The sequence below is a fragment of the Solanum dulcamara genome, chromosome 11 (genome assembly GCF_947179165.1).
Source record: "Solanum dulcamara chromosome 11, daSolDulc1.2, whole genome shotgun sequence".
Classification (NCBI taxonomy): domain Eukaryota; kingdom Viridiplantae; phylum Streptophyta; class Magnoliopsida; order Solanales; family Solanaceae; genus Solanum; species Solanum dulcamara.
In genome coordinates, this window is record NC_077247.1 from 26,629,208 (window position 1) to 26,654,315 (window position 25,108).

Genomic DNA, 25,108 nt, shown 5'->3' on the forward strand with positions numbered 1-25,108 from the left:
GGCCGATTTCTTTCATCACATGGCTAGAAGAGTGCCTGACCCTGATGAAATGAACTTTGAGAAAATGATAAAAATGGGTGGAGTTGAGTTTGAAGGCACTGTTGACCCTACAGATGCCGAGCAGTGGTTGGAATGGATTGAAAGAGTGTTCGAGTAGTTTGAGTGTTCTGATGCTGCCAAATTTAAGTATGATGTCTCACTGTTACAAAGAGATACCTATGATTGGTGGGTAAGTGTACCAAATGCCAGAGCAAAACTTCCTATTCGTACTTGGAATGATTTTGTGAAAGAATTTCATAAGAAGTATATCCCACCTACTTATCATGATGCAAAGAGAAAAGAGTTCTGAAATTTAGAGCAAGAGAGTATGTCTATCGCTGAATATCAGTAGAAGTTTCTCAGGCTGTCCCGCTATGCTGGGGGTATTATTAATAATGAAAAAAATAAGTGTAGGCGATTCAAAGATGGTTTGAATGATTCTATCAGAAAATCTATAGCGGTTCTACAACATGAAAACTTTTATAAATTAGTTTCAGCTGCTCTTAGTTGGGGAAAGATCGACAAGGAACAAGCTGGTAGAAATGAACACAAGTTCAGGAAAGCCTATGTAGATTCAGAAGGTCTATCAAAAAGAGGGAGGTTTGACAGTTCCACAGTTAATACTTTTCGCAAGTTAGCCCAACATAAGCAGAATAGATCAAGTTTCTCTACTGCCAGCACTCCAAGCTATGGCCAAGGCAAGACTCGTATACCCACTTGTACATAATATGGAAAAATCACTTTGGTACTTGTAGAAGAGCTTCTGGCGCTTGTTTTAATTGCGGGAGCTTCGATCATAAAGTGAGGGATTATCCTAATCCTAACCCCACTTTATCTTCGCATATGGAAGGCTCAGTTTAAAAATCTATTACCACTCCCTCTCAAGAGAATAGAGGTGCAAGATCTAGAAACACACAAGCAACAGGTGCAGGTGCAGGTGTAGCCAATCAAGCTAGGGGGTCAAGAGCTACAACATGAGCTTATGCGATAAGACAGAGGGATGACCAAGATGGAGCAGATGTGGTTGTTGGTAAATTTCACTTATTCGACTTATGCGTTGTTACATTATTTAATCCTGGTTCTACACATTCGTATGTTTTCTCATCATTGGCTTTTCCTGAAAAATGTGAAATCTATCAGACTCGATTGTGGGGTGCTTGTCCAAAGTCCTTTGGGTCAACAAGTTGTTTGCAATCAAATCTATCGAGGTTGTTCCTTGGTGATTCAAAATCTAGTCTCCCTGCTGATCTAATTGAAATGCCTTTCCAAGACTATGATGTCATTATCGGTATGGATTGGCTTTATAGATACCATGTGGTAGTTGATTTTAGGTCAAACCATGTGACCTTTAGAGCTCCTTCACCTTCACACATCATTGTTCAAGGTGAAAGATCATTGACATCTAATATCATCTCCGCGGTTGTGGCAAGAAAGATGTGTGAATTTTCTAATGTCTAGAAAGTCCAAGCGTTGAGGATATACCCGTGGTGTGTGAATTTCCTGATGTCTTTCTTGAAAATCTTTCTGGACTGCCCTCGGAAAGGAAGGTTGAATTTCCTATAGAGGTTGTTCCTGGAACTACTCCTATCTCTATGACGCCTTATCGAATGGCTCCAGCAGAACTAAAAGAGTTGAAAAATCAATTGTAAGAACTTCTTGAGAAAGGTTTTATTCGCCCAAGAATTTCCCTCCGAGGAGCTCCTGTGCTATTTGTGAGAAAAAAAAAGGGACTTTTATGCTTTGTGTTGATTACCGGACAACTGAACAAGGTAATAATTAAGAATAAATACCCACTGCCTAGGATTGATGATTTATTTGATCAGTTAAAATGTGCTAGTTTGTTCTCAAAAATTGACTTAAGGTCTGGGTATCACCAACTGAGGGTAAGGGAACATGATGTCCCTAAAACTGCCTTTAGGACTCGGTATGACCATTATGAATTTTTGGTAATGCTATTTGGGTTTACGAATGCTCCCGCGACATTTATGGATTTGATGAATCGCGTGTTTAAGACTTATCTTGATCAATTTGTAGTGGTTTTTATAGATGATATTTTAATATACTCCAAGAATAGTGAAGATCATGGAAAGCATCTTCAAATTATTTTGCAAATTCTACAAGAGAAGAAGCTTTATGCCAAGCTTTCTAAATGTGAATTTTGGCTTGGTGAAGTGGCCTTTCTGGGACATATTGTGTTGACGACAGGTGTGAAAGTGGATCCTAGTAAAATTCAAGCTATTGTTGAATGGAAACCACCTAAAAGTCCAACTGAAGTAAGGAGTTTCTTGGGTTTAGCGGGATACTATAGAAGGTTTGTCAAAGGATCACCATTATAGCCTCCCCTTTGACTAAACTCTTGAGGAAGGATGTCAAGTTTGTATGGGATGACAAATGCCAAGAGAGTTTGAAAAGCTTAAATCCTTATTAACACAAGCTCCTATACTTACTCCACCAACTGAAGGGAAGGAATATGTGATATATAGTGATTCCTCTCATCGTGGTTTGGCTTGAAAATTTGTAGTGGTTGCGTATGCTTCCCAAAAATTAAAACCACATGAATTGAACTATCCTACTCACGACCTTGAGCTCGCTGCCATAGTGTTTGCCTTGAAAATTTGGAGGCATTACTTATATGGCGAAAAATGACACATATTTATTAATCACAAGAGTTTGAAGTACTTGGGTACACAGAAAGAGTTGAATTTGAGGCAATGTAGATGGCTTGAACTCATTAAATATTATTACTGCACGATCGATTATCATCCGGATAAAGCCAATGTGGTAGAATATGCTCTAAGTCGTAAAGCCCTTGCTAGTTTATCGCTAAGCCACTTGCTTGTCTTGAATTTAAATATGATGGCTCTATTGCTGTCGGTTTACAAGTCAAACCAGTTCTACTTGAACAGGTGAAAGAAGTATAGAAGTTAGATGAGAAGTTGGTGAAATTGATCAAAGAAGCTCAAATTGGAGAAAAGCTTGATTTTAAATTAAGTGAGGATGGTGTTCTACTTTATCAAAACAGGTTATGTGTCCCTAAAGATGACAATTTGAATAAACAAATTTTGAATGAAGCACATACTTCACCATATGGAATGCATCCTGGAGGTACTAAAATGTACCAAACCATTAAAGAACACTACTGGTGGAATGGTATGAAGAAGAACATTGCGGAGTTTACTTCTAGACGCTTAGTTTGTCAACAGATAAAGGTCGAGCATCAAGTCCCGACTGGTTTGTTACAACCCCTGTCGATACCTGAGTGGAAATGGGAAAGAATAACTATGGATTTTATTTCTGGGCTTCCACGCACTCAAAGAAATCATGATGCAATTTGGGTTATAGTTGATAGGCTAACCAAAAGTGCTTATTTCTTGGCCATCAAGGTGGACTACCCACTTGAACGTCTAGCAGAATTGTATGTTGAGGAGATTGTGAGGTTACATGGAGTTCCTGTTTCTATTGTATCTGACCGAGACCCAAGGTTTACATCTAGATTCTGGACTAGATTGCAAGAAGCTTTGGGAACTAGGTTGAAATTTAGTACATCTTTCCATCCTCAGACAGACGGTCAATCCGAGAGGGTGATGCATTATGGAATTTGAAGGTAGTTGGGACAGACACCTAGCATAGAATTTTCTTATAATAATAGCTACCAATCAAGTATAGGCATGCCTCCCTACGAAGCCTTATATGGGAGAAAGTGTAGAACTTCTCTTTGCTGGAGTGAAGTTGGTGAACGAAAATTGGTTGGTCCTGAGATTGTGCAACAAACTGAAGATAAGGTAAAAGTCATCCAGGATCGTCTAAAAAATGCTTCAGATAAACAAAAGTCTTATGCTGATCTTAAGAGGCATGAAATTGAATATCAAGTAGGAGATAAGGTGTTTTTAAAGGTTTCTCCATGGAATAAGATTATGAGATTTGGCCGAAAAGGAAAACTTAGTCCTCAATTATTAGACCATATGAAGTACTTTAGAGAGTTGGTCCAATTGCATATAAATTATCTCTTCCACCGGAATTAGATAAGATCCACAATGTCTTCCATATTTCTATGCTTAGAAAATATCGCTCAGACCCATCTCATGTTCTTCCTATCGAATCCATTGAGATAAGTCCTAAATTGACATATAATGAGGAACCTATCCAAATCTTGTACCGTGAGACAAAAGAGCTTAGAAACAAGAAAGTTCCTTTAGTAAAAGTCCTTTGGAGGAATCATTCTGGCAATGAAGCAACCTAGAAACGAGAAGAGGATATGCGAATTCAATATTCACATTTGTTTTGAGGATAGTATAAGGTAAATTTTGAGATGAAATTTCTTAAGGGGGGAGAGTTGTAACACCCCAATTTTCTTTTTAGAAAAAAATGTTTTTTAGCTACATTTTCGGGTGATATGACTTCGGAAGGCCATAAACCCATTAGAATTTGGAAATTTGGGAAATCTCATAATATGACAGTTTTAGATAATTGAAATACCTTTCCAACCATAGGCGTGAGATTATACGCGACATCGGGATAAAATATTATGGACGTTTTAAGGCAGAAAGGTCAAGTAGGGTGGTGACTTTGGGCCCAACCCGATTCCAAGTCGGGTTAGGCTTATTTTCTCTAACCTTTAAAGGATAAGTTCAGATTATTTCTTCCATTTTAGACCATAAATTTGCAGAACATCATAGAGAAACAGTGAAAGAGAGAACTTTTAGGCTAAGAAGTCATTTTCGACCCAAATTAGAGTCTCGGATTTCGAAGCTCGTGAAGAGAAAGGCGTTGCACGTTGCATTATCTTCACTTTGAGCCAAAAGTCAGTAAATAAGGAGTGTATTAAGGTGGTTGATTTACATATAAGGTAATATTGAGGTTCCTTTTTCGTTGTTAACAAGCTTGTTTAGAGATTTAATGGATTAAAACGGAGGAAGAAGCGTTATAAACTTGTTTGTTGCTTTGTTGAGATTTATGGATTAGGGGCTGTTTTGGTTGGATTAAATTGGTGGAATTTGTTAAGTTATTATGTATAATTATTGTTGATATTGTTATTGATGTTGGTGATAAGTTTTTGTTGTCAAAATTGGGGGAATAAACTTTGGTTGCAAACCCATTTTTTTATGGGACTTCTGTTAGTAATTTTAGTATAACTCCTTGTGTAAAGCTTCGTTTCAAGTGATTCAAGATATTTTGAAATATATTTCATAGGTCTATAACTTTCATGTAGGCTCTAGAACCCAGTTTTTCTTATATCTGCTCAAAAAAGGATGATGAAGTATAGAGGAGGTGCTGCCCAGATTTTGTTTTGGAAATCCTACATGGACAGCTGTTGGTATTTTGGGCATATCATTTTATACAAAATTGTTGTAGGGGTGATTCAAAATTTAATGCGACCCTAATACACATGTCTATAAGTTTCATTGAGGCCACAAAGCCTACCTCCCCCATTTACTCCTTTGAAATAGAGCAATAATACAAGACAGTAGGCTGTCCAAAACTCTTATTTTGATAGTTTGGCCTGATTTTCTTTGATTTCATGTTTAGTTTCGATATGATGAGACTTTTAAACTTATGTAGATATTTTATTGTATTTAAGGTGTATATAGCTTATACCATTTAAGAAGAACTGTTTGAGAAAGTGGATTTTGGTTGGTCTATGGCGTAAAGGAATTGAGCTCCTTGAGTTGTGGTAGAACTTTTTATGTGCTAAAATGCCAAGGTTCGTGTACAAACTTGAACTTGGAATATTTTATTTTTTGAAATTTCAAGTATTTTGATGGGTTGTTTCCTTACTCCTTGTTTTGTATTATGGTATGACTATTATCTCAAGTACTGCAAAACTTTTGCTAAACCGCCTACTTGTACGAATTGCTTGATCATTTTGCATTCTTGTTGGAACTTTGTCCTTCTTGTTATGGTGACTTGTCATTGATATTGGCATGCCTCTCGATTCTTACCCTTCCCATCTTGACTTTGGATTTATATTTCATCGTGACGATGGGGTTTCGTCCATTCTCGGGTACGAGTGGAAAACCACTTTCAACATGGTTCTTGATTCTCTTGATATTGGGTAACGACCCTTCTTAATTTTGGGGCTTTGGTCCGTATTGATATTGATTGTGCTTAGTGTGAAGGCATGACTTACCTATTGGGTGAAATTGATTATTTGACAACTCTTTTGAATTGAATTGTAAGCTTTCTTGATACTTGAATCTTCGAATATTAATATTGATATTTTGAAACTCTTTAATATTTGTATTCGATACTTTGATATACTAGTTCACTTAGGCTTACTTTTACATTATCGAGCCACCAACGACGAACAAGAGAATTGAAGAGTTTAATGAATCAAAGTCCAAAGTTTATACACCACTAAGCTTTATGCTTGGCGATAGTTGTTTTGTATTCTAGGTAATGTGTGGGATGAGATGTGAAGATGACCATTTGGAGTAGACTTTTGGAGCCCTTGTGAAGATCACATCTGCATATGCATCTAGTTTTGTAAATACTTTGGGGACTTGTACAAAATACATGTGGCACTTTTGTTGATATTTTGAAGACTTGTGGAAACAAAACCATATGCTTATAACTTGAACCGGGTGACTAGTTTTGCTATTTTTGGATTGTGCTTTTAACTCAAGTCATGCCATGTACTAGGTTTATACTTTGACTTGTCATTATACACAAAGGAAGATAATAGTTTTGTGATAATTACTAGTTGGAGTTTTGTGTATTTTATGAACCCGCAATGGTGTTGAATTGGAAATAGAATTTCAAAACAAGTTTTCTAAATGTGTTGACTATTTGAGATTATAAAAAAAACTTGTCTTTTGCTTTGTAAGTGGCATCCTCCCAAAGGGGATTCTACAAACCACCTTAGGATTGTCCTTCAAACTCTCAAGAAGAGGGAGTTGTATGCTAGGTTTTCGAAGTGTGAGTTTTGTATTATGTCTGTAGTGTTCCTAGGTCATATTATATCTGGTGATGAAATTCAAGTTGATGCTCAAAAGATTGAGGTTGTTAAGAATTGACTCAGACCCACCTCATCAATTGACATAAGGAGTTTCTTAGATTTGGTTGTTTACAATAGGAGGTTTGTTGTGGTATTTTCATCCATATCGTCACCATTGACTAAGATAACTCAGAAAAAGGCTAAGTTTCAAGGGTCTGATGCTTGTGAGAAAATCTTTCAAGAGTTGAAAACAAGATTGACTACTACTCTAGTGTTGTCCCTACCCGAAGGAACATATGGTTTTGTAATATATTATGATGCTTCCAGAGTGGGTTTGGGACGTGTGTTGATGCAGAAAGGTAAGGTCATTGCCTATGCCTCCAGACAACTTAAGACCCATGAGAATAACTACCCTACTCAGGACCTTAGTTGGCAGCTATGGTATTTGCTCTTAAGATCTGGTGTCACTATCTTTATGGTGTACATGTGGATGTATACACGGACCACAAGAGCTTGTAGTATGTATTCAGTCAGAAGGATTTAAACTTAAGATAGAGGAGATGGCTAGAGTTGCTCAAGGATTATGACATAAATATTCTCTACCACCCGGGTAAAGCAAACGTAGTTGCTGATGCTCTTAGCAGGTTATCAATGGGGAGCACGACCCATATGGAAGAGGAAAAAAAAGAGTTAGAAAAGGAAGTGCATAGACTTGCGCATTTGGGAGTTCAACTTATTGACTCTAGTGAGGGTGGTATAATAGTCTGAAATGGAGCTGAATCATCCCTAGTTGTAGATGTGAAAGAAAAGTAAGATTAGGACCCCATTCTCCTTAAACTGAAAGATAAGGTTCACAAGTAGAAGGTAATGACTTTTGCCAAAGGGGGAGATGGAGTGTTGAGCTTTCAAGGGATATTATGTATTCCAAGTGTTGATGTCATTCGAGAGAGAATCATGGAAGAAGCCCATAATTCCAGGCATTCAACCCATCCAGGTTCGACAAAGATGTACCATAACTTGAGAGAAGTATACTGGTGGAGTGGAATGAATAGAGATATAGCAGAGTTTGTGTCTAAGTGCCCGAACTGCCAATAAGTTAAAGTTGAGCACTAAAGGCCTTATGGAGTGGCTCAGAATATCGAGATCCAGAATGAAGAAGGGAGGTGATCAATATGGACTTCATTACTGGTTTACCGCGAACCTGCAAACAACATAACTTTATTTGGGTAATTATGGATAGGATGACCAAATCGGCCAATTTCTTGTCGGTTAAGACTACGGACACCGCAGAGGATTATGCTAGACTGTATCTTAGAGAGATTGTTAGACTGTATGGAGTTCCTTTGTCTATCATCTCACATAGAGGAGCTCAATTCACTGCTCAATTTTTGAAGTTGTTTTAGTAGGGTTTGGGTTCAAGAGTGCACCTTAGTACTGCTTTTCATCCGCACACAAACGGCCAGGTAGAGTATACGATACAAACTTTGAAGGATATGTTGAGAGCCTGTGTCATTAACTTTAAAGGTAATTGGGATGATCATTTACCTCTTATTGAGTTTGCATACAATAATAGCTTCCATTCGAGTATTCATATGGCTTCTTATAAAGCTCTGTATGGGAGGAGATGTATATCTCCAATTGGTTGGTTCGAAGTTGGTGAAGCGGAGTTGATTGGACTAGACTTGGTTCACCAAGCTATGAAGAAGGTGAAAACCATCACAGAGAGGTTGAGGACTGCTCAGAGTCGCCAGAAATCCTACACTGATGTTAAGAGGGGATATTTGGAGTTTGAAGTGTATGATTGGGTATATTTGAAAGTTTCACCCATGAAGGGTGTGATGAAATTTTGAAATAAAGGGAATCTTAGTCCCCGCTACATTGGTCCTTATCAAATTGTGAAGAGGGTTGGTAACGTAGCCTATGAATTAGAATTTTCCCCAAAGTTAGCAACTATTCATCCCGTGTTTCACATCTCTAAGTTTAAGAAGTGTTTAGGAGATCCTTCACTTGTTGTCCCGACTGAGAGCATTGGTGAAAGAGAGTTTGAGTTATGAAGAAATTCCAGTTCAGATTTTTAATCGTCATGTTCGCAAATTAATAACTAAGGAAGTGACATCTGTCGAAGTCCTATGGAGTGATCAATATGTTGAAGATGCTAAATAGAAAGCTGAAGAAGATATGAAGGCTAAATATCCTTATCTATTCGTGCTTTCTCATGATGATATTCAAGTTAATATTCCTTATTTCTACCTTTGAGTCAATATGTATTCTTGAGTTTGAGTCATTAACTATTTGAGTATGTGTTGTTTGAGCATTTGAGTATCATAGTTTTTGAGAAATTGATGTCTCGATGATATTCTTTCTTGGTTTCTCCAAATTTCATCTTCATTCGAGGATGAATCATATCAAGGGGGAGATATTGTAACACCCCCTAAAATGTTGTATGTGGTGTTTCAAATCTAGATGAAAATAATACTGCTTCTGTATTTTTGGCATAATTTTTCATATGATAGTCTAAATTAGGTGATTCAAATTTCTGAATACCCACAACATCATTACCTACAACTTTCATATACCATATCTTACGATTCGGGGCTAAGTAGGTCACATAAATTAATTTTTGTAAGACATGGTGTTGTGATAAAATGGAATATTTGTAGAAGAAAACTCATATCTCATTGTAGGATGCTCCAAATCCGTTAATTCTTGAACAACATGAAAGTAGACTTCTAGAGCTACAATTTATATGAGACACCAAATCCTAATGAGGAAGTTATCTTATTGAAATGCAGCTCCGAAAAATATTATTCTATTAAAATAAGGTTCATCTTACCAACAATGGAAAGATCTAGATCTATTTAACATCACCCATGACATCAATAGTACTCCATTTGACATCACCCATGACATCACAATCTTCCATTAAATTTTTAGATTTTTTCTTTATAATTATTTTAATTAGTGTTAAATCCCTCCTACACACCTATAAATACCCACCTCATTTCATCATTTTGTTTATCAAGCTTTCTGAAGTAACTCTTTTCTCTATACACTCCTTTGCTCATTCTCAAAATATAGTTTTATTTTTTAGTTGTGTCGAAATAATATTTCGATGATTCATATACTTGGGTAGTACACAAAATGCTCCGGCGAGGAGAAAATTCTAGGATTCAAGAGTGTTTATTAAGTTATTCGATTCTGAGTAACGCTTCGGATTCCAGGTATGTAAGGCTTCACTGAGAGTATTCCTTCCACTCTCAGATGAGCAACAAGTTCAAGTAGTGATTCGGTCTCTTCCCAATAATTAGAAATATTTGAAGATTAACTTGATCCATAATGATAGTATCAAAATCTTCTTTGATGTGTAACACCCCTAAAACGTTGTATGTGGTGTTTCAATTCAAGATGAAAATGATACTACTTCTATATTTTTGACATAACTTTTTATAGGATTGTCCAAATTAGGTGATTTAAATTTCTGAATAACCACAATATCATTAGCTACAACTTTTGTGTGCCATATCTTACGAATTGGAGGCTAAGTAGGTCAAATAAATTAATTTTTACAAGATATGATGCTGTGACGAAATAAAGTGTTTGTAGAAGAAAAATCATATATCATGTAGGATGCTCCAAATTAGTTAATTCTTGAACAATATAAAATTTGACTTCTAGAGCTATAATTCATATGAGACACCAAATTCTAATAAGAAAATTATCTTATTCAAACGCAGCTCCGAAAAAGCTTATTTCGTTAAAAGAAGGTTTATCTCACCAATATGAAAAAATCTAGATCCATTTAACATCACCCATGACATCAACAGTCCTCTATTTGACACCACCCATGACATCACAATCCTCTATTAAATTTTTAAGATTATTCTTTTTAATTATTTTTATTTATTATTAGGTCATTCCTCCACACCTATAATACCCACCTTATTTTCTTATTTTATTCATCATTTTTTCTCAAGTAACTCTTCTTTCTATACACTTCTTTACTCATTCTCAAATATAGTTCTAGTTTTTAGTAGTGTAGAAATACTATTCCAGTAATTCTTATACTCCGGGTAATACACAAAATGATCCGGCGAGGAGAAAAGGCTCGAGTTTCAAGAGTGTTCATTCAGTTCTTCAATTCAGAGTAAAGCTTTGGATTCAGGTATGTAAGGCTATTCATAGCATTGAATTGAGTTCGTCCATGCGCCCAATATTTAAACTCATCGTAGTTGAATTATAGTTGAGTTTTACCCTAATTCTTGAATTCTAAATGAGTTAATTTTTCTTTTATTGAGTTAGATATATTTATACATTGAAATTATTATTATTTTTATCACTCATATTATTGGAATTGTTGTTCGTGGCGACTTTCCTATAAAACCTAATTGATTTGATGTTCATTATTATTTTTTTATACATGTTTTGAGTAAAGATAATGGATTTTAATATGAATTGACAAAAAGAGTGATTTGAATTAATACTATATATGTATTTTATTGAGCTTTGAAAGAGTAAAAGCATTGAGTTTAAATAAATTTAATTCTTTGGCTTAAATTATATTTGAGCAAGATATTTTGATGAGATATAAATGATGTTTTGAATTGTGATAATTGATGAAGAGGTAATGAGATGGGTCATTAAAGTCCAATGAGACTAGATGATGAGGTTAGTATGAGCACATATTTTGGGAGTAGTATTGAACACCGACTTAGGTAAGAGTTTAATTGACTTAAATCTCAGAACTACGTAGCCTGCGTAGGATGGAGGCTATGTCTCTTATGTCCTAAAAAGAGGACTTTGATGATTGGATCCAAGATGGTGATGTCCTTTACCCTGGTAAGGTATTAGATGGATTTGGCAATGACATCGCTTCGTTGTATCATCACTAGCTCATAAGTGATGGTTGTTTGTTAAAGTAAATCCCAACTAGTAAGCATTGCTTATTGTTATTTTTAAACTTGCATTACGTATTGATGTTGAGATGATGTTGAGTTCTGAGCAGAGTCTTCATGAGAGGAGTTTCTTGATATTTGTCCTTACTTTCTTGCAATTTTACATACTCATACATTTCATTTACTGACGTCATTCGACCTGCAACATTTTATGATACAAATATAGGTGTTAGAGATCCTCAACAGGCGCATCATTGAAGACTAATTACTTTTCAGCTATTTGGTGAGTCTTTATTTTTGGAGAAATTCTTTAGCCTTTTATTATTGTTGAATATTATGTTTCTTTTGAGGTAGTCAAGGACATGTCATTAACACTATCTGATAGTGTTAGAGGCTTCGTAGACAGAGTTTGATGATGTAATTCAAGTAGTTCTCCTTTGAAACTACTTCTTCTAAGGATTATTTCTTTCCTTTGATGTTGATGATGGCGAGCCCACATAAGTATTTTTATTTTTACTTAATTCTTCTGTTAATGAATAAATGAGTGATGAGACAAAATGGTTATCTCGTAGGCCAGATATAATTTTTAAGTGCTGGCCACACCTAGGGTACCCTCTCGAGGCGTGACATGATGTTTCCCTCCATGTTGAACTTGAAGATCAGCGTCTTGGTGCTGCTGAAGTCGCAGAATAATGTGGTACAAGTGTTCAGGCTTCAGAGAAGAGCCATCTAACAAAAAGAAAAAACCAAATTCCAAAAAGAAAAAATAATTTTTCAACAAGATAGAAGAGAGCAAAATGAAGTGCTACTATTGCCAAGTTCCAGGGCATTTTGCTCGTCAATGTACCGAGCCAAAAGAGATAGCATTTCTAAATGCATCTATGAGTGCTACATATATTTCAAGCACTTCTTTACTAACTAAATCTTATCCTATGTGAATTGTAGACTCTGGATACATTAACCATGTGAGTCGTGATCAAGAAGCATTTGTAGAGTTTCACCCATTTTGTCACGACCCAAAATGGTCTATGAGTGACACCCACACTTAACCTCCTAGGTGGGAGAACCAACGATACAAACCCCAACTAATAAATATAACCATAATGCGGAAGCTTAAATAAATACGTTTTTCCCAAAACCTGAAAGTCATCACATTAAGGACATCTAATTTCCAAAACTAAGTTTGGAAGTATCAAACACTAAAATAAACAAATAACAAAATGTGTCCGAAAACTAAAGATACTATGCCATAACCGAGAAAATCTATCACGATCTAGAAGGATAGCTCACCCTGAAATCCGATGATCTTGAGACTGACTAGAGCTGAGGTCGAGTCGAAGTCGGTGGAACACTCGCTGCACTCCACAAAATAAAACAAGAAAAGATACAAGTAGGGGTCAGTACAGGACAACATGTACTGAGTAGATATCATCGTCCGACTCAAAATAGAAATCAATATGCACAAAGTAGTAGCGAGAAATCAACCATAGCACTAAACAGGAGGCAACCAACAAGATCAAGTGACAAAAAAATGAACAATTTCATAACCAGTCAACAACATCGAGGTCACACATGAGGACTCAAGCCTCCACATCACACTCTTTTGGAAAATGAGTTATGGAGATTGGGTAGTATTAAGTCATTTTAATTTATTTTTCTTTAATATTACCGTGCTGGAATGTGACACCCGATCCAAATATACCGTGTCGGAACGTGACACCCGATCCAAATATACCGTGTCGGAACGTGACACCCGATCTAAATATAATTAATTTATCATTCTTCATGATTACATTCCACTTTATTAACAATATTTCATCAAGCCTTCTTTATTCAAGGCACCATTTTTGATAGGGCAAGTTCAAGATTATGGATTTCATGGCCTCAGGATTTTAGACCAATCACAACAACATATCAACCATCCAAACCACAACAATTAAATGTGTATTAACTTCACACATATTACTCAATGAATATCAATCACTATTAAGAGTCTATCTATGATATAGAATAAAAACCATAACCTACCTCAATCGAAGAACCAAAATCAAGCAAGCTAATTCACCAATGAGTTCCCTTTCCTCAATGCCTCACGTTTCCAATCTATCAAGAATACAATATTCGTAAGTATACGAATTCGTAGACACCAATATTATATATCTATTTAACCTAGACCCAACAACTCACCCAAATCTAAAATCAAGTTTCCAAATCTTGATGCCAATTAATAATCAAATCTTACATTTTCTAAATTTTTATGCCTAGGGTTAAGTCTTAATTCCTCCAAGTAACATAAATCTAATGATATTTATATAATATAATACATTTAGTATTTAATTATCTATCTCAATATATCAAAATTTGAATCATAATATGATAATTATAAGAGTAAATTAAAATGAAAGTAATTAAAACTAATGGCGACAAATTGCAGACCCAATTCAGAAATCTATTTCATCCAATCATTGTTTAATGATTACCTTATTATACTCTCATGATTATTCATCAGTAACTATACTATTTTATCATAAATTCATCCACCAAAATTATGGTTACAACATCTCTCATTTGTTTGTACACATATCCAATTCCCTTCCCCGTTATCAATTATAATACTAGCAATAATATACCTTTTATCTGTATACACAAATGACTAAATAAAGGTGTGGTTGATTCTAACCTCAATGTGGCATGCTCTTCATCGGCGCCGCAGGTAAGCTTTTCCCCCTATTCTCTTTTCTTCTATTTTCTAATTAATTAGGTATTAAAGATTACAACCCCACTAACTGATTTTAATAAATATGGAATAAGTGGTATAAGATATTAACTATATTACTAGTTTAGCCCATTAATTAATTAAGTTATCTAAATTCACCCCTCAATTAAATAACTATGGTTATCAAATAGTCCAAATACCCATTAAAAGTTTATGGAGTGAGTCCTTTATGAAATAAAAAGTTCTAGTTCTCAAAATGACCTAATGGGTCGTTACACATTTTCACTTAGATCAATGTGGATTTATGCAGGAAATAATGCTAGACTTTAAGTCAAAGGAATAGGCACTTACAAAGTGGACTTGCGTGGTGGCCAATCTTTGATCTTGCATGACATTCTATATGTTATTGAGATTCAATAAAACTTAGTATCTGTGTCTGTTCTTCTAGATATTGGTTTTGATTTGCTTTTAGTCGCAATGGTGTTAGAATAACTTTAGACAATGTTTTGTATGATTTTGTACTTTGTTATTATCGTTTTATTGTTTAAGATTGTAATATTTCAACTTGTGACTATTATGTTGACCTTTGTGTAATTACATGTTATTCTAGTAACAATAATATTGATGTTATTATATGACATGAAAAATTAGGTAACATAGGAAAAGATCGATTGAATAGGTAGGCGAAGAAAGGGCTTTTAGGTTCTATCTCCAAAATTTATATGCCAACTTGTGAAAACTCTCTTGCTACAAAAAGGTTATACGTAAACCATTTAGGAAGGCTAAAATAACTGAGTTCCCACTTCAATTAATCCATTATGATATATGAGATACAATGAATATGAGGGAAAGGTTTTATGCCACATACTTCATTACATTTATTGATGATTTCACGTGCTTTGATTATATCTATTTGATTTCTCATAAATGTGAAGCACTTGAGTGATTTAGAAGATATATGAATGAAGTTGAAAATCAATTAGATAAAACTAAAGTCTTTAAGAACCTACCGAGGACGTGAATATTTGTCAAAATAATTTGAAAAAGAATGTACTTAAAAGGATACTATAAGACTGTTAATTGCTCCATATACACCTCAATAAAATGGTGCAGCTGAAAGAAGGAATAAAATATTGTTGGATATGACAAAATTAATGATGGCGCAATCAAATTTGTTTATCTCTTTTTGGATAGATGCATTATTGACTGCAGGCTACATACTAAATAAAGTGCCTTCTAAATTATTATCCTTCACTCCTTATGAACTTTGAACTGGTCATAAACAAACCTGAATAATCTAGGATCTTAAAGTTGTGCTGCATATATCAAAGATCATTTTTGTGAGTTTGGTAATCTAAGTCCAAAAGGAAAGAAATGTATCTTCATAAGATACTCAAAAATGTTCAAAGGGTATGTGTTCATCGATTAATTGGAGGATGAAAGTATTACTAAAATTGTATCATGAGATGTTACATTTTAGAAAATGAATTTTCCAAAAATGGTAAAATAAATGAAGGTGAACTTCTCTATGAAATATCGAATTCAAAAGATCACATAATATTGTCGGATATACTTAATAGATCAATTAATCAAGAAATGGTTCCTAGTCTAAGTGAGAGTTTTGAATCCCAAAATACTATAAAGGAATCTGAACTTCAAGTACGTAAGAGTACAAAAAAAGATGTACCTAAGAGATCTTATGGGTCGTGGGTCGCCCATGTGGACCAACCGCCCCGTTCCGATCCAATTTTACCTGATCCAATTCATTTTTAAAAAAAAAAGAGGATTACATAATATATATCTAGATTTGGAAAAGAAGAAGGAACAGTTATAAGTAACTGCTCAACCTCTCCTTTTAAAATTAGCTCTTCTCTTCAGATTGAAAATAGCGTAACATCAACCAAAAAAAGACAAAGAGTGAAAAACCAAAGGTAACTGATCTTTTTTCTCAAATTCACATCAACACACAAGGAAAAACATTTTGTTTGTGATATTGCACTGTGTTTCCTTGAGAGACAAAGTCAATTTGGGACAATTTTGGAATGATAGCAAAATCAACATTTTCCACTGCAAGAATAAGGTACACATACCATTAATTTTTCTCCAAATTTCTTACATTCTACTATGTGAGATTATAATCTTCTAGTTCATAAGGTGACTAGCTCACCATGGTGTTGTAATGGAGGTCAGGCTTTAGTTCCCTCCTTTTTTATCTCATAAATACAACACGACCCAGCTATATTAGGTAATTTTATTTTTCAAAAATATCGATTCTAGCTATATTAGAGAGTCCAACTGGATCATCTGGCATTGGTTTGGGATGCCATTGTAGTTGGAATTGCTGCTACTTCTTTTCTTGAGGATCACCAACAAATTTGGAGGAGTTGGGGCAGGTTTTGTGTGAGCTATTTTTGGAATTACCACTTTTATATTATCAGGTTTTGTAGGAGTTATTGCTTTATGTAGTGGACACTTATCAGTTGTATGGCAAAGGCACATACAATCTTCACAATTTTCAGGCCACTAATCATCCTCCAACTGTTGGATTCTACCTTGCCATTTGCTTTCTATAGAAGGAATGACATGTAGCTCTATTAGTGAGAGAAAGTAACAAAAGGTTGCTGCAAAGAAGTCAAAAAGGTGAAAAGAAAAAAGAAAAATGAAGCAACTTTTTTCTTGCAAAAGTTGAAAGACGCGTAGAAAATGCGTAGAAAATTAACGCATAAATTTTCTACGCGTTTTCATCCTCTTATAAATAGAGGGCATTCTGCCCTCATTTAAATCATTTAGAAAAAGAGAGTAAGAATACAAAGAGAGTTATACACCAAGATAAATATTGTATTTTTGAGTGTCCTTTTTAGTAGTTGTTCCTTTTACAAGAGAGGGGTGTTAATTATTGTTTTCTCCTTGTATTTGAGAGCAGTGTACTCCCATATTTTTATAGTAAAATCCTTCTACCCCGTGATTTTTCCTCTCTATCTGTTTGAGGGGTTTCCACATAAAATTCTCGTGTCCAATTTATTTTCATATATATTGTCATATCAAACTTTAGTTGTGGTGTTTTCTCCCCACAATAGTGGTATCAGAACCCTCGATTATTCTATCTATTTTATGCGAAAGTACTATTTGTGAATAGTAAATTTTCATGAATAGTAAAATTCAGTAAATAGTACTATTCACATGAATAGTAAATTTCGATGACGGTACAGTTTGTCACGATTATTCATAAAAATATTCAGAAACAATCTAGAAGGATGTGAAGCAAATAACAATGTCGAGTACAAAAAAGTTTGACGTTGAAAAATTCAATGGGACTAATTTTTCATTGTGGAAAATGAAAACAAAAGCGATATTGAGAAAGGACAATTGCTTAGCTGTAATTGAAGGCAGACCCACAGATTTTACTAATGACAGCAAGTGGAATGACATAGACAGCAACGCAGTTGCTGATCTACACTTGGCACTAGCTCATCAAGTATTGTCTAGTGTGGCTAAAAAGCGGACGACGAAAGAAATATTAGATACTCTTACAGGATTGTACGAGGCCAAGTATTTGCATAATAAAATCTTCTTAAAAAGAAGATTATATACTCTTCGAATGGCAGAGTCCATGTCAGTAACTGGACACATCAATACTTTGAATACTCTGTTTTCACAACTTACAACAATAGGTTGTAAAATAAAAGGGACTAAACGTGCGGAGCTTCTACTTTAAAGTCTGCTTGACTCGTATGATCAACTCATCATCAACTTGACGAACAATATAGACAGTCTAGTTTTTGATGAAATTGCAGCCGCTGTCTTAGAAGAAGAAAATCGATGCAAAAATAAGAAAGACAAACAAGCAAGTTCTCAGCAAGCTGAAGCTTTGATGATGGTGAGAGAAAGACCAACGGAACGTGGCCCTAGTGGAGTCACAATTATGGTAGATCTCAATCAAGAAGTAAGAAAAATATCAAGTATTATAACTGTGGCAACAAAGGGCACTTCAAGAAAGATTGTCGGTTCAAAAAGAAGAGTGAACACTCTAAGACATCACATGCTCAAGGGAATGTTGCATGTACCTCGGATAATGGCGATATTTTATGTAGTGAAGCAATATCAAATAATGAAGGCAGAAAACATTTCACTAAAGTCTGGATCATGGACACAGGAGCAACATGGCACATGACTTCTCGAAGAGAATGGTTCCATCAATATAATCCTATCTCAAGAGGGTCTGTGTTTATGGGAGACGGTCATGCTTTGGAAGTTATTGGTATTGGGTCCATCAAAATAAAAATGTATGATGGCACGATACGCACCATCCAGGAGGTACGACATATAAAAGACTTGAGGAAGAATCTATTATTTTGGGGATAATTAGATAATAATGGATGTTCATATAAGACTCATGATGGAGTCATGAAAATATCCAAAGGAGCGCTTTTAGTGATGAAAGCAGAAAAACTTATTGCAAATCTATATGCTTAAAGGTAAAACACACCAAGAAGGAGAAGTACCAACTGCGTCAGCAAGTTCATTTGAAGAATCTACGATGATGTGGCATCGTAAGCTTGGCCATTTGTCGGAACGAGGTTTGAAGATTCTTGTTGAGAAAAAGCTTCTTACAGGGCTCAAAAAGGTTTCACTACCCTTTTGTGAGCATTGCGTTACCAGTAAGAAAAATAGACTGAAATTTAGCAGTTCCTCTGCTAAAAGCAAGGAAATACTAGATCCGGTCCACTCTGATATCTGGCAAGCATCGATGGAGTCCCTAGGAGGAGCGAAATATTTTGTGTCATTTATTGACAATTTCTCCAAGAGAAGTTGGGTGTATCCAATCAAGAGAAAGGCAGATGTTGTTCAAGTTTTCAAACAGTTCAAAGCGTGGGTGGAACTTGAATCTGAGAAAAAGATCAAGTGTTTGAGGAAAGATAATGAAGAAAAATATACTGGTGATGAATTTGATAACTTTTATAAACAAAAAGGTAATAAACGGTAGTTCATGGTGGCATATACTCCACAATAAAATGGAATAGCAGAGTGGATGAACAGAACCTCTTTGGAACGAACAAGAGCTATGTTGGCAACTGTAGGGTTGGAAAAACCATTTTGGGCAGAAGCAGTCAAAACTGCCTGTTATGTGATCAATCGGTCACCATCAACCGCAATTGATCTAAGAACGCCAATGGAGATGTGGATAGGAAAATCAACTGATTATTCTCGCTTACATATATTCGGAAGTCCTACTTATATTATGTACAACACCCAAGAAAAATCGAAGTTGGATCCAAAATCCAAATAATGCATTTTCTTAGGGTATGCTGATGGAGTCAAGGGATATCACTTATGGGATCCCACAGCCCGCAAGGTGGTAATCAGCAGGGATATTGTATTTGTTGAAAATAAGATACAAGCAAAAGAAGGTAGCACTTCAAAAGAAAAATCAGAGACTACTACAGTTGAAGTTAAAGAAATAAAAGAAGTTCCAATTTCTTCTGAAGTAGCACCAGAGCACGAAGAACAAGAGCAAACTGAGATCAAAACTTTAGAAGTTCGACGGTCAACTAGGGAGAGAAGAGAACCAGCTTGGCACTCAGATTATTCTATGGAGAGTAATATTGCATACTATCTACTAACAGAAGATGGAGAGCCTTCAACTTTTTACGAGGCTATGAAAGGCCAAGAATCATCTTTGTGGGTGGCAGCAATGCAAGAAAAAATTGAAGCTCTTCATAAAAATAAAACATGAGATCTTGTTCAATTACCACAAAGAAGGAAGGCCATTAGAAACAAATGGGTCTACAAGATCAAACGCAATGGTAATGATCAAGTGGAGAAATATCGTGCAAGATTAGTGGTGAAAGGATTCGCTCAGAAAGAAGGTATAGAGTTCAATGAGATATTTTCTCCGGTGGTTCGACTCACAACAATTCGAGTGGTCCTACAGATGTGTGCTACATTTGACTTGTACTTGGAGCAGTTAGATGTAAAAACTGCATTTCTCCATGGAGAACTTGAAGAAGAAATTTACATGCTCCAACCAGAAGGTTTTGAAGAACAGGGAAAAGAGAACTTGGTTTGAAGGTTGAACAAATCTCTATATTGTCTCAAACAGGTGCCGAGGTGTTGGTATAAGAGATTTGATTCCTTCATTATAGGCCTTGGATACAACAGACATAGTTCAGATCCTTGTGTTTATTACAAGAGATTTTGTGATGACGATTTTGTTATTTTGCTATTGTATGTTGATGACATGTTGGTAGCAGGCCCCAACAAATATCGTCTCACAAATTTAAAGGCACAGTTAGCTAGGGAGTTTGAAATGAAGGACTTGGGACCATCAAACAAGATTTTGGGGATGCAAATTCATCGAGACAGAAATAATAGGAAGATTTGGCTTTCTCAAAAGAACTACTTGAAGAAAATTTTGCGACGCTTCAAGATGCAAAACGGTAAGTCAATTTTTACCCCACTTCCTATTAATTTTAAGTTATCCTCAGGTATGTGTCCTAGCAATGAAGCATAGAGGATGGAGATGTCTCGAGTACCATATGCATCAGCAGTGGGAAGTTTAATGTTTGCCATGGTATGTACAAGACCTAACATTGCACAAGCAGTGAGAGTGGTTAGTGGATACATGGCTAATCCTGGTAGAGAGCATTGGAATACTGTTAAGAGGATCCTGAGATATATCAAGGGTACCTCAGATGTTACAATGTGTTATGGAGGATCAGACTTTACTGTTAAAGCTTATGTTGATTCAGATTATGCAGGTGATCTTGATAAAAGCAAGCCCACCATAGGTTATGTGTTTACTCTTGCTCGAGGAGCTGTAAGCTGGCTTTCAAAACTGCAATCTATCATGGCTACATCTACGACGGAAGCAGAATATGTAGCAGCTACATAAGCTAGCAAAGAAGAAATATAGATGCAGATGTTACTGGAGGAGCTCAGGCACAAACACGAGAAGGTTGCTCTGTTGTGTGACAGTCAGAGCGCTTTGCATCTTGCAAAGATCCGACATTTCATTCAAGGACAAAGCACATACGAGTTCAGTATCACTTTGTTCGTGAGAAGGTGGAAGAAGGCAGTGTGAATATTCATAAAATTCACACTAATGACAACCTAGCAGATATGTTTACAAAGTCGATCAACAGAAATAAGTTTAAATGGTGTCGATCTTCTATTGGCCTAACAGAAACATAACATTGCAGTAATTGGATAGAAAGGATGGTGTGAAGACTTAATTGATTCTCAATTAAATCTTCAAGTGGAAGAATGAGAGAAAGTCACAAAAGGCTGCTGCAAAGAAGTCAAACAGGTGAAAAGCAAAAAGAAAAATGAAGCAACCTTTTGCTTGCAAAAGTTGACAGACGCGTAGAAAAATGCTTAGAACATTAACGCGTAAATTTTCTACGCGTTTTCATCCTCTTATAAATAGAGGGCATTCTACCCTCATTTAAATCATTCAGAAAAAGAGAGTAAGAATACAAAAAGAGTTATACACCAAGATAAATATTGTATTTTGAGTGTCCTCTTTAGTAGTTGTTCCTTTTACAAGAGAGGAGTGTTAATTGTTGTTTTCTCCTTGTATTTGAGAGCAGTGTACTCCCATATTTTCATAGTAAAATCCTTCTACCCCGTGGTTTTTCTCCTCTATCTGTTTGAGGGGTTTCTACGTAAAATTATCGTGTCCAATTTATTTTCATATTTATTATCATATCAAACTTTAGTTGTGGTGCTTTCTCCCCAGAACAATTAGTACCTTGGCATATGAATTCTTTCCTCCTTAGCGTAAGTGTATCCGTGCATGAGCTTGCCTAGATAACAATATTACTAACACATGTTAAGTTATACTAATAACAATAATAATTTGTTTACACATGACTAAATTCCAATAAGAATAATATGTCAAGTTTAAACCATCAATTAAATAATGATATGCCACATTCTGAATCAATAATGTTCGTATTTAATTAAAGAATAAATCCTATTATCTGTAAGATTCTGTCTTTCACTAGAGACTTTTAGAAAAGGCCATCATTTACGCAACAACATTAGCACAATGCCACATGACTCACATAATGGAAAAATATGCCCAATAGATGCTTTATCTAGCTTCTTTAATATAGTTATAGATAAGTAACAGAGCTGATTAATTATCAGAGAGATGGGTCAGAGTTTTTGTTGCATCAATGATCCTTGTACTAAAAATGCAACTCTTGATAGCAATATAATTATACAAAGCTATACAAATGATGCTGATCTTCCACACAAGTGTTCAGAAATACTAAAAGATGCATGTATTGACGTCCACAGTTACTGCAAGGACAAACTTTATGACATGCTCTATAAAGGAATACTGATTTCGGACGGCAAGACCAAGGTACCTACTCTTGCACAACAAATTTTCTTCTTTTTTTAAAAAAAAATATTATTAACTATGTAGAAAAATACTTTGGTGATCCATATTATGTGTTATTTTTTAGTTTGGACGCACGTCTTAAGAAATTTACTCACCCTAAATAACAAGAGGCGTTCATTAAATCAACCTTAATTAAATAGTATCTATTCAATGTGATTTCTTTATTATTTAAAATCCATCTATTGTTTTAAAAAAACTAATACCTTCTTGCTTATTTAAGAATTTATTTATTTTGGATTATATATAAAAGCTAAAAATTATCATATAATATGAAACCTAAGAAGTAGTAATTAAACTTTGATTTTCAAGCATAATTAATATGGCTAATTTTATAAAATAAACCCTTATTACTCTATCCTTTTTTCATTTAGTTGTCATGATAAGGTTTTCTTAAAAAAAGATTAATCAAGAGTATAAATTAATTTATATTTCCCTTATTAATTTTTCAATTTGACAAGTATTTGTACTTTTTAAAGAAATATGCCAAAGAGATAGAGGACAAATAAAATGATCGAAATGAATTATAATTTTAAGTTTAATTATTAGTTTTTGGGTTTAATTCATTTTCGGTGAGGAATTAACATAGTTTGGATAAATGCAGTATTGGGTAGATAGAGAGACGGGGAAAAATTGTTTCATGTTGTTTGCAAAAAATCTGGAAATTATTGGCCAAACGGATCATCGTAACTGGAGCTGGCAGAGATCCAAAGAGTAATGCCTTCAATCCCTATTTTTAATATTTTTCAATTGCAACCTTTGTCTCTATAAATTTATTATTATCATTTTCATATTCGACAGTATTCAACTTTTAATTTGAAAATAAAAAAAAAACTTCCGAATAAAATATTAAACGCTTCGAAATGAATTACACAATTTTTTTTTACAGATCTCATAATTGTTTTTAAAAAAATTGTACTTTATACCTCTACAGTCTACGGCTGGACTTGTCCTGTTCAATAACATTATGCTTAAATTCAGTTCTTTATTTATTATAGTTCAAATTTACACTTAAAACTAACAACAACAATATATAGCAACATCTCAACGCACTTTTATAAGTGGGGGTGTGAGGTAGAGTATTTAGAATTTTCATTTATCAAGGGGTTCAAAATTTGAAAAATAAAAACACGAACTATTTGAATGAAATTCGACATCTGCTATATATATATAAAAAATAATTTTAATCATATATAAATAGTATAATATTTCACTGGTGTACTTAGAGTTACTCCTACACCCTTCATATACATTATGAAGGTAGATAAACTATTTCCCCTAGAGATATGAGATATGAGATCATGTTAATTTTGCAGAGATATGAGAGCTGAAATCGCTGTGATGGGAGAAGTGGAGGAACTTTCAGTTCATGGGAGCTTTAACGCGGAATTGCTTTCACCAGACACCAAGTATAAGGTTGAATTTGTTTTGCGGTTCAGAAAAAGCAAACATGTTTCTGGCTGGGACAAAAATCCAGTTAGAACTGTATTAGTACCACCAGGAAAGACATGGAAAGAAGCCATACAAAACAAAGTAAATTTAGCAAAAAGAGGCTCTGAGGAGCCATTTGAAATTCTAGCTGGGGAGTTCTTCATTCCACAATTTATCTCCCATGAACAAATTCAGTTTATTCTGGATGAAAAGAAGGAGAGGAAAACAGGTCTTGTTATCAAAGGTGTTAAAATTACACCTGTCGTTTGAATAATTACATACTCTTTTCAGTTCAAATTATATATACATATATAAAGAAATGTACGTACGTGCGTGTTCGTATACATGGATTAAGATTACAAATTTCTAATTCGTTGTCATCTCAATATACTATGTTCAATAAAAGAAAATGTTGAGCCCGTTTGGATTGATTTATATGTTGCTGAAGAATTGTTTTCAACTTTTTTGAGTGTTTGGGTGGCCAACTTAAAATCATACTTAAAATAAGCCAAAAAAAACAATTGGGTATGTTTGGTTTACCTTATCTAAACCAGCTTATAAGCCAAAAAAATAAGTTGGGCTATCTCAATTTTTTTTTGACTTATAAGCTGCTTCCAACTTATAAGTTATTTTACATAAACTAAGTCAAACAGAATACAATGGTTCACTGCTTATTTATAAAGATAACG

At 34.9% G+C, this 25,108-nt stretch overlaps 1 protein-coding gene across 1 annotated transcript; it reads left to right on the forward strand.

The window, feature by feature from the left end:
• The first annotated feature begins 22,644 nt into the window (after positions 1-22,644).
• On the forward strand, positions 22,645-24,844 carry LOC129873528 (lectin-like). Its single transcript, XM_055948641.1, has 3 exons — positions 22,645-22,952; positions 23,593-23,702; positions 24,305-24,844. Exons 1-3 carry the CDS (start codon positions 22,737-22,739, stop codon positions 24,687-24,689), a joined length of 711 nt encoding a protein of 236 aa, XP_055804616.1. The 5' UTR covers positions 22,645-22,736; the 3' UTR covers positions 24,690-24,844.
• The last annotated feature ends 264 nt before the right edge of the window (positions 24,845-25,108 follow it).

Bases quoted from the DNA above. Each gene is read 5' to 3' on its own strand.
- LOC129873528 (XM_055948641.1), top strand. From the start codon at position 22,737: ATGGGTCAGAGTTTTTGTTGCATCAATGATCCTTGTACTAAAAATGCA. The intron at 22,953-23,592 runs GTACCTACTCTT...GGATAAATGCAG, and splicing joins TTTCGGACGGCAAGACCAAG to TATTGGGTAGATAGAGAGAC. The intron at 23,703-24,304 runs GTAATGCCTTCA...TTAATTTTGCAG, and splicing joins AGCTGGCAGAGATCCAAAGA to AGATATGAGAGCTGAAATCG.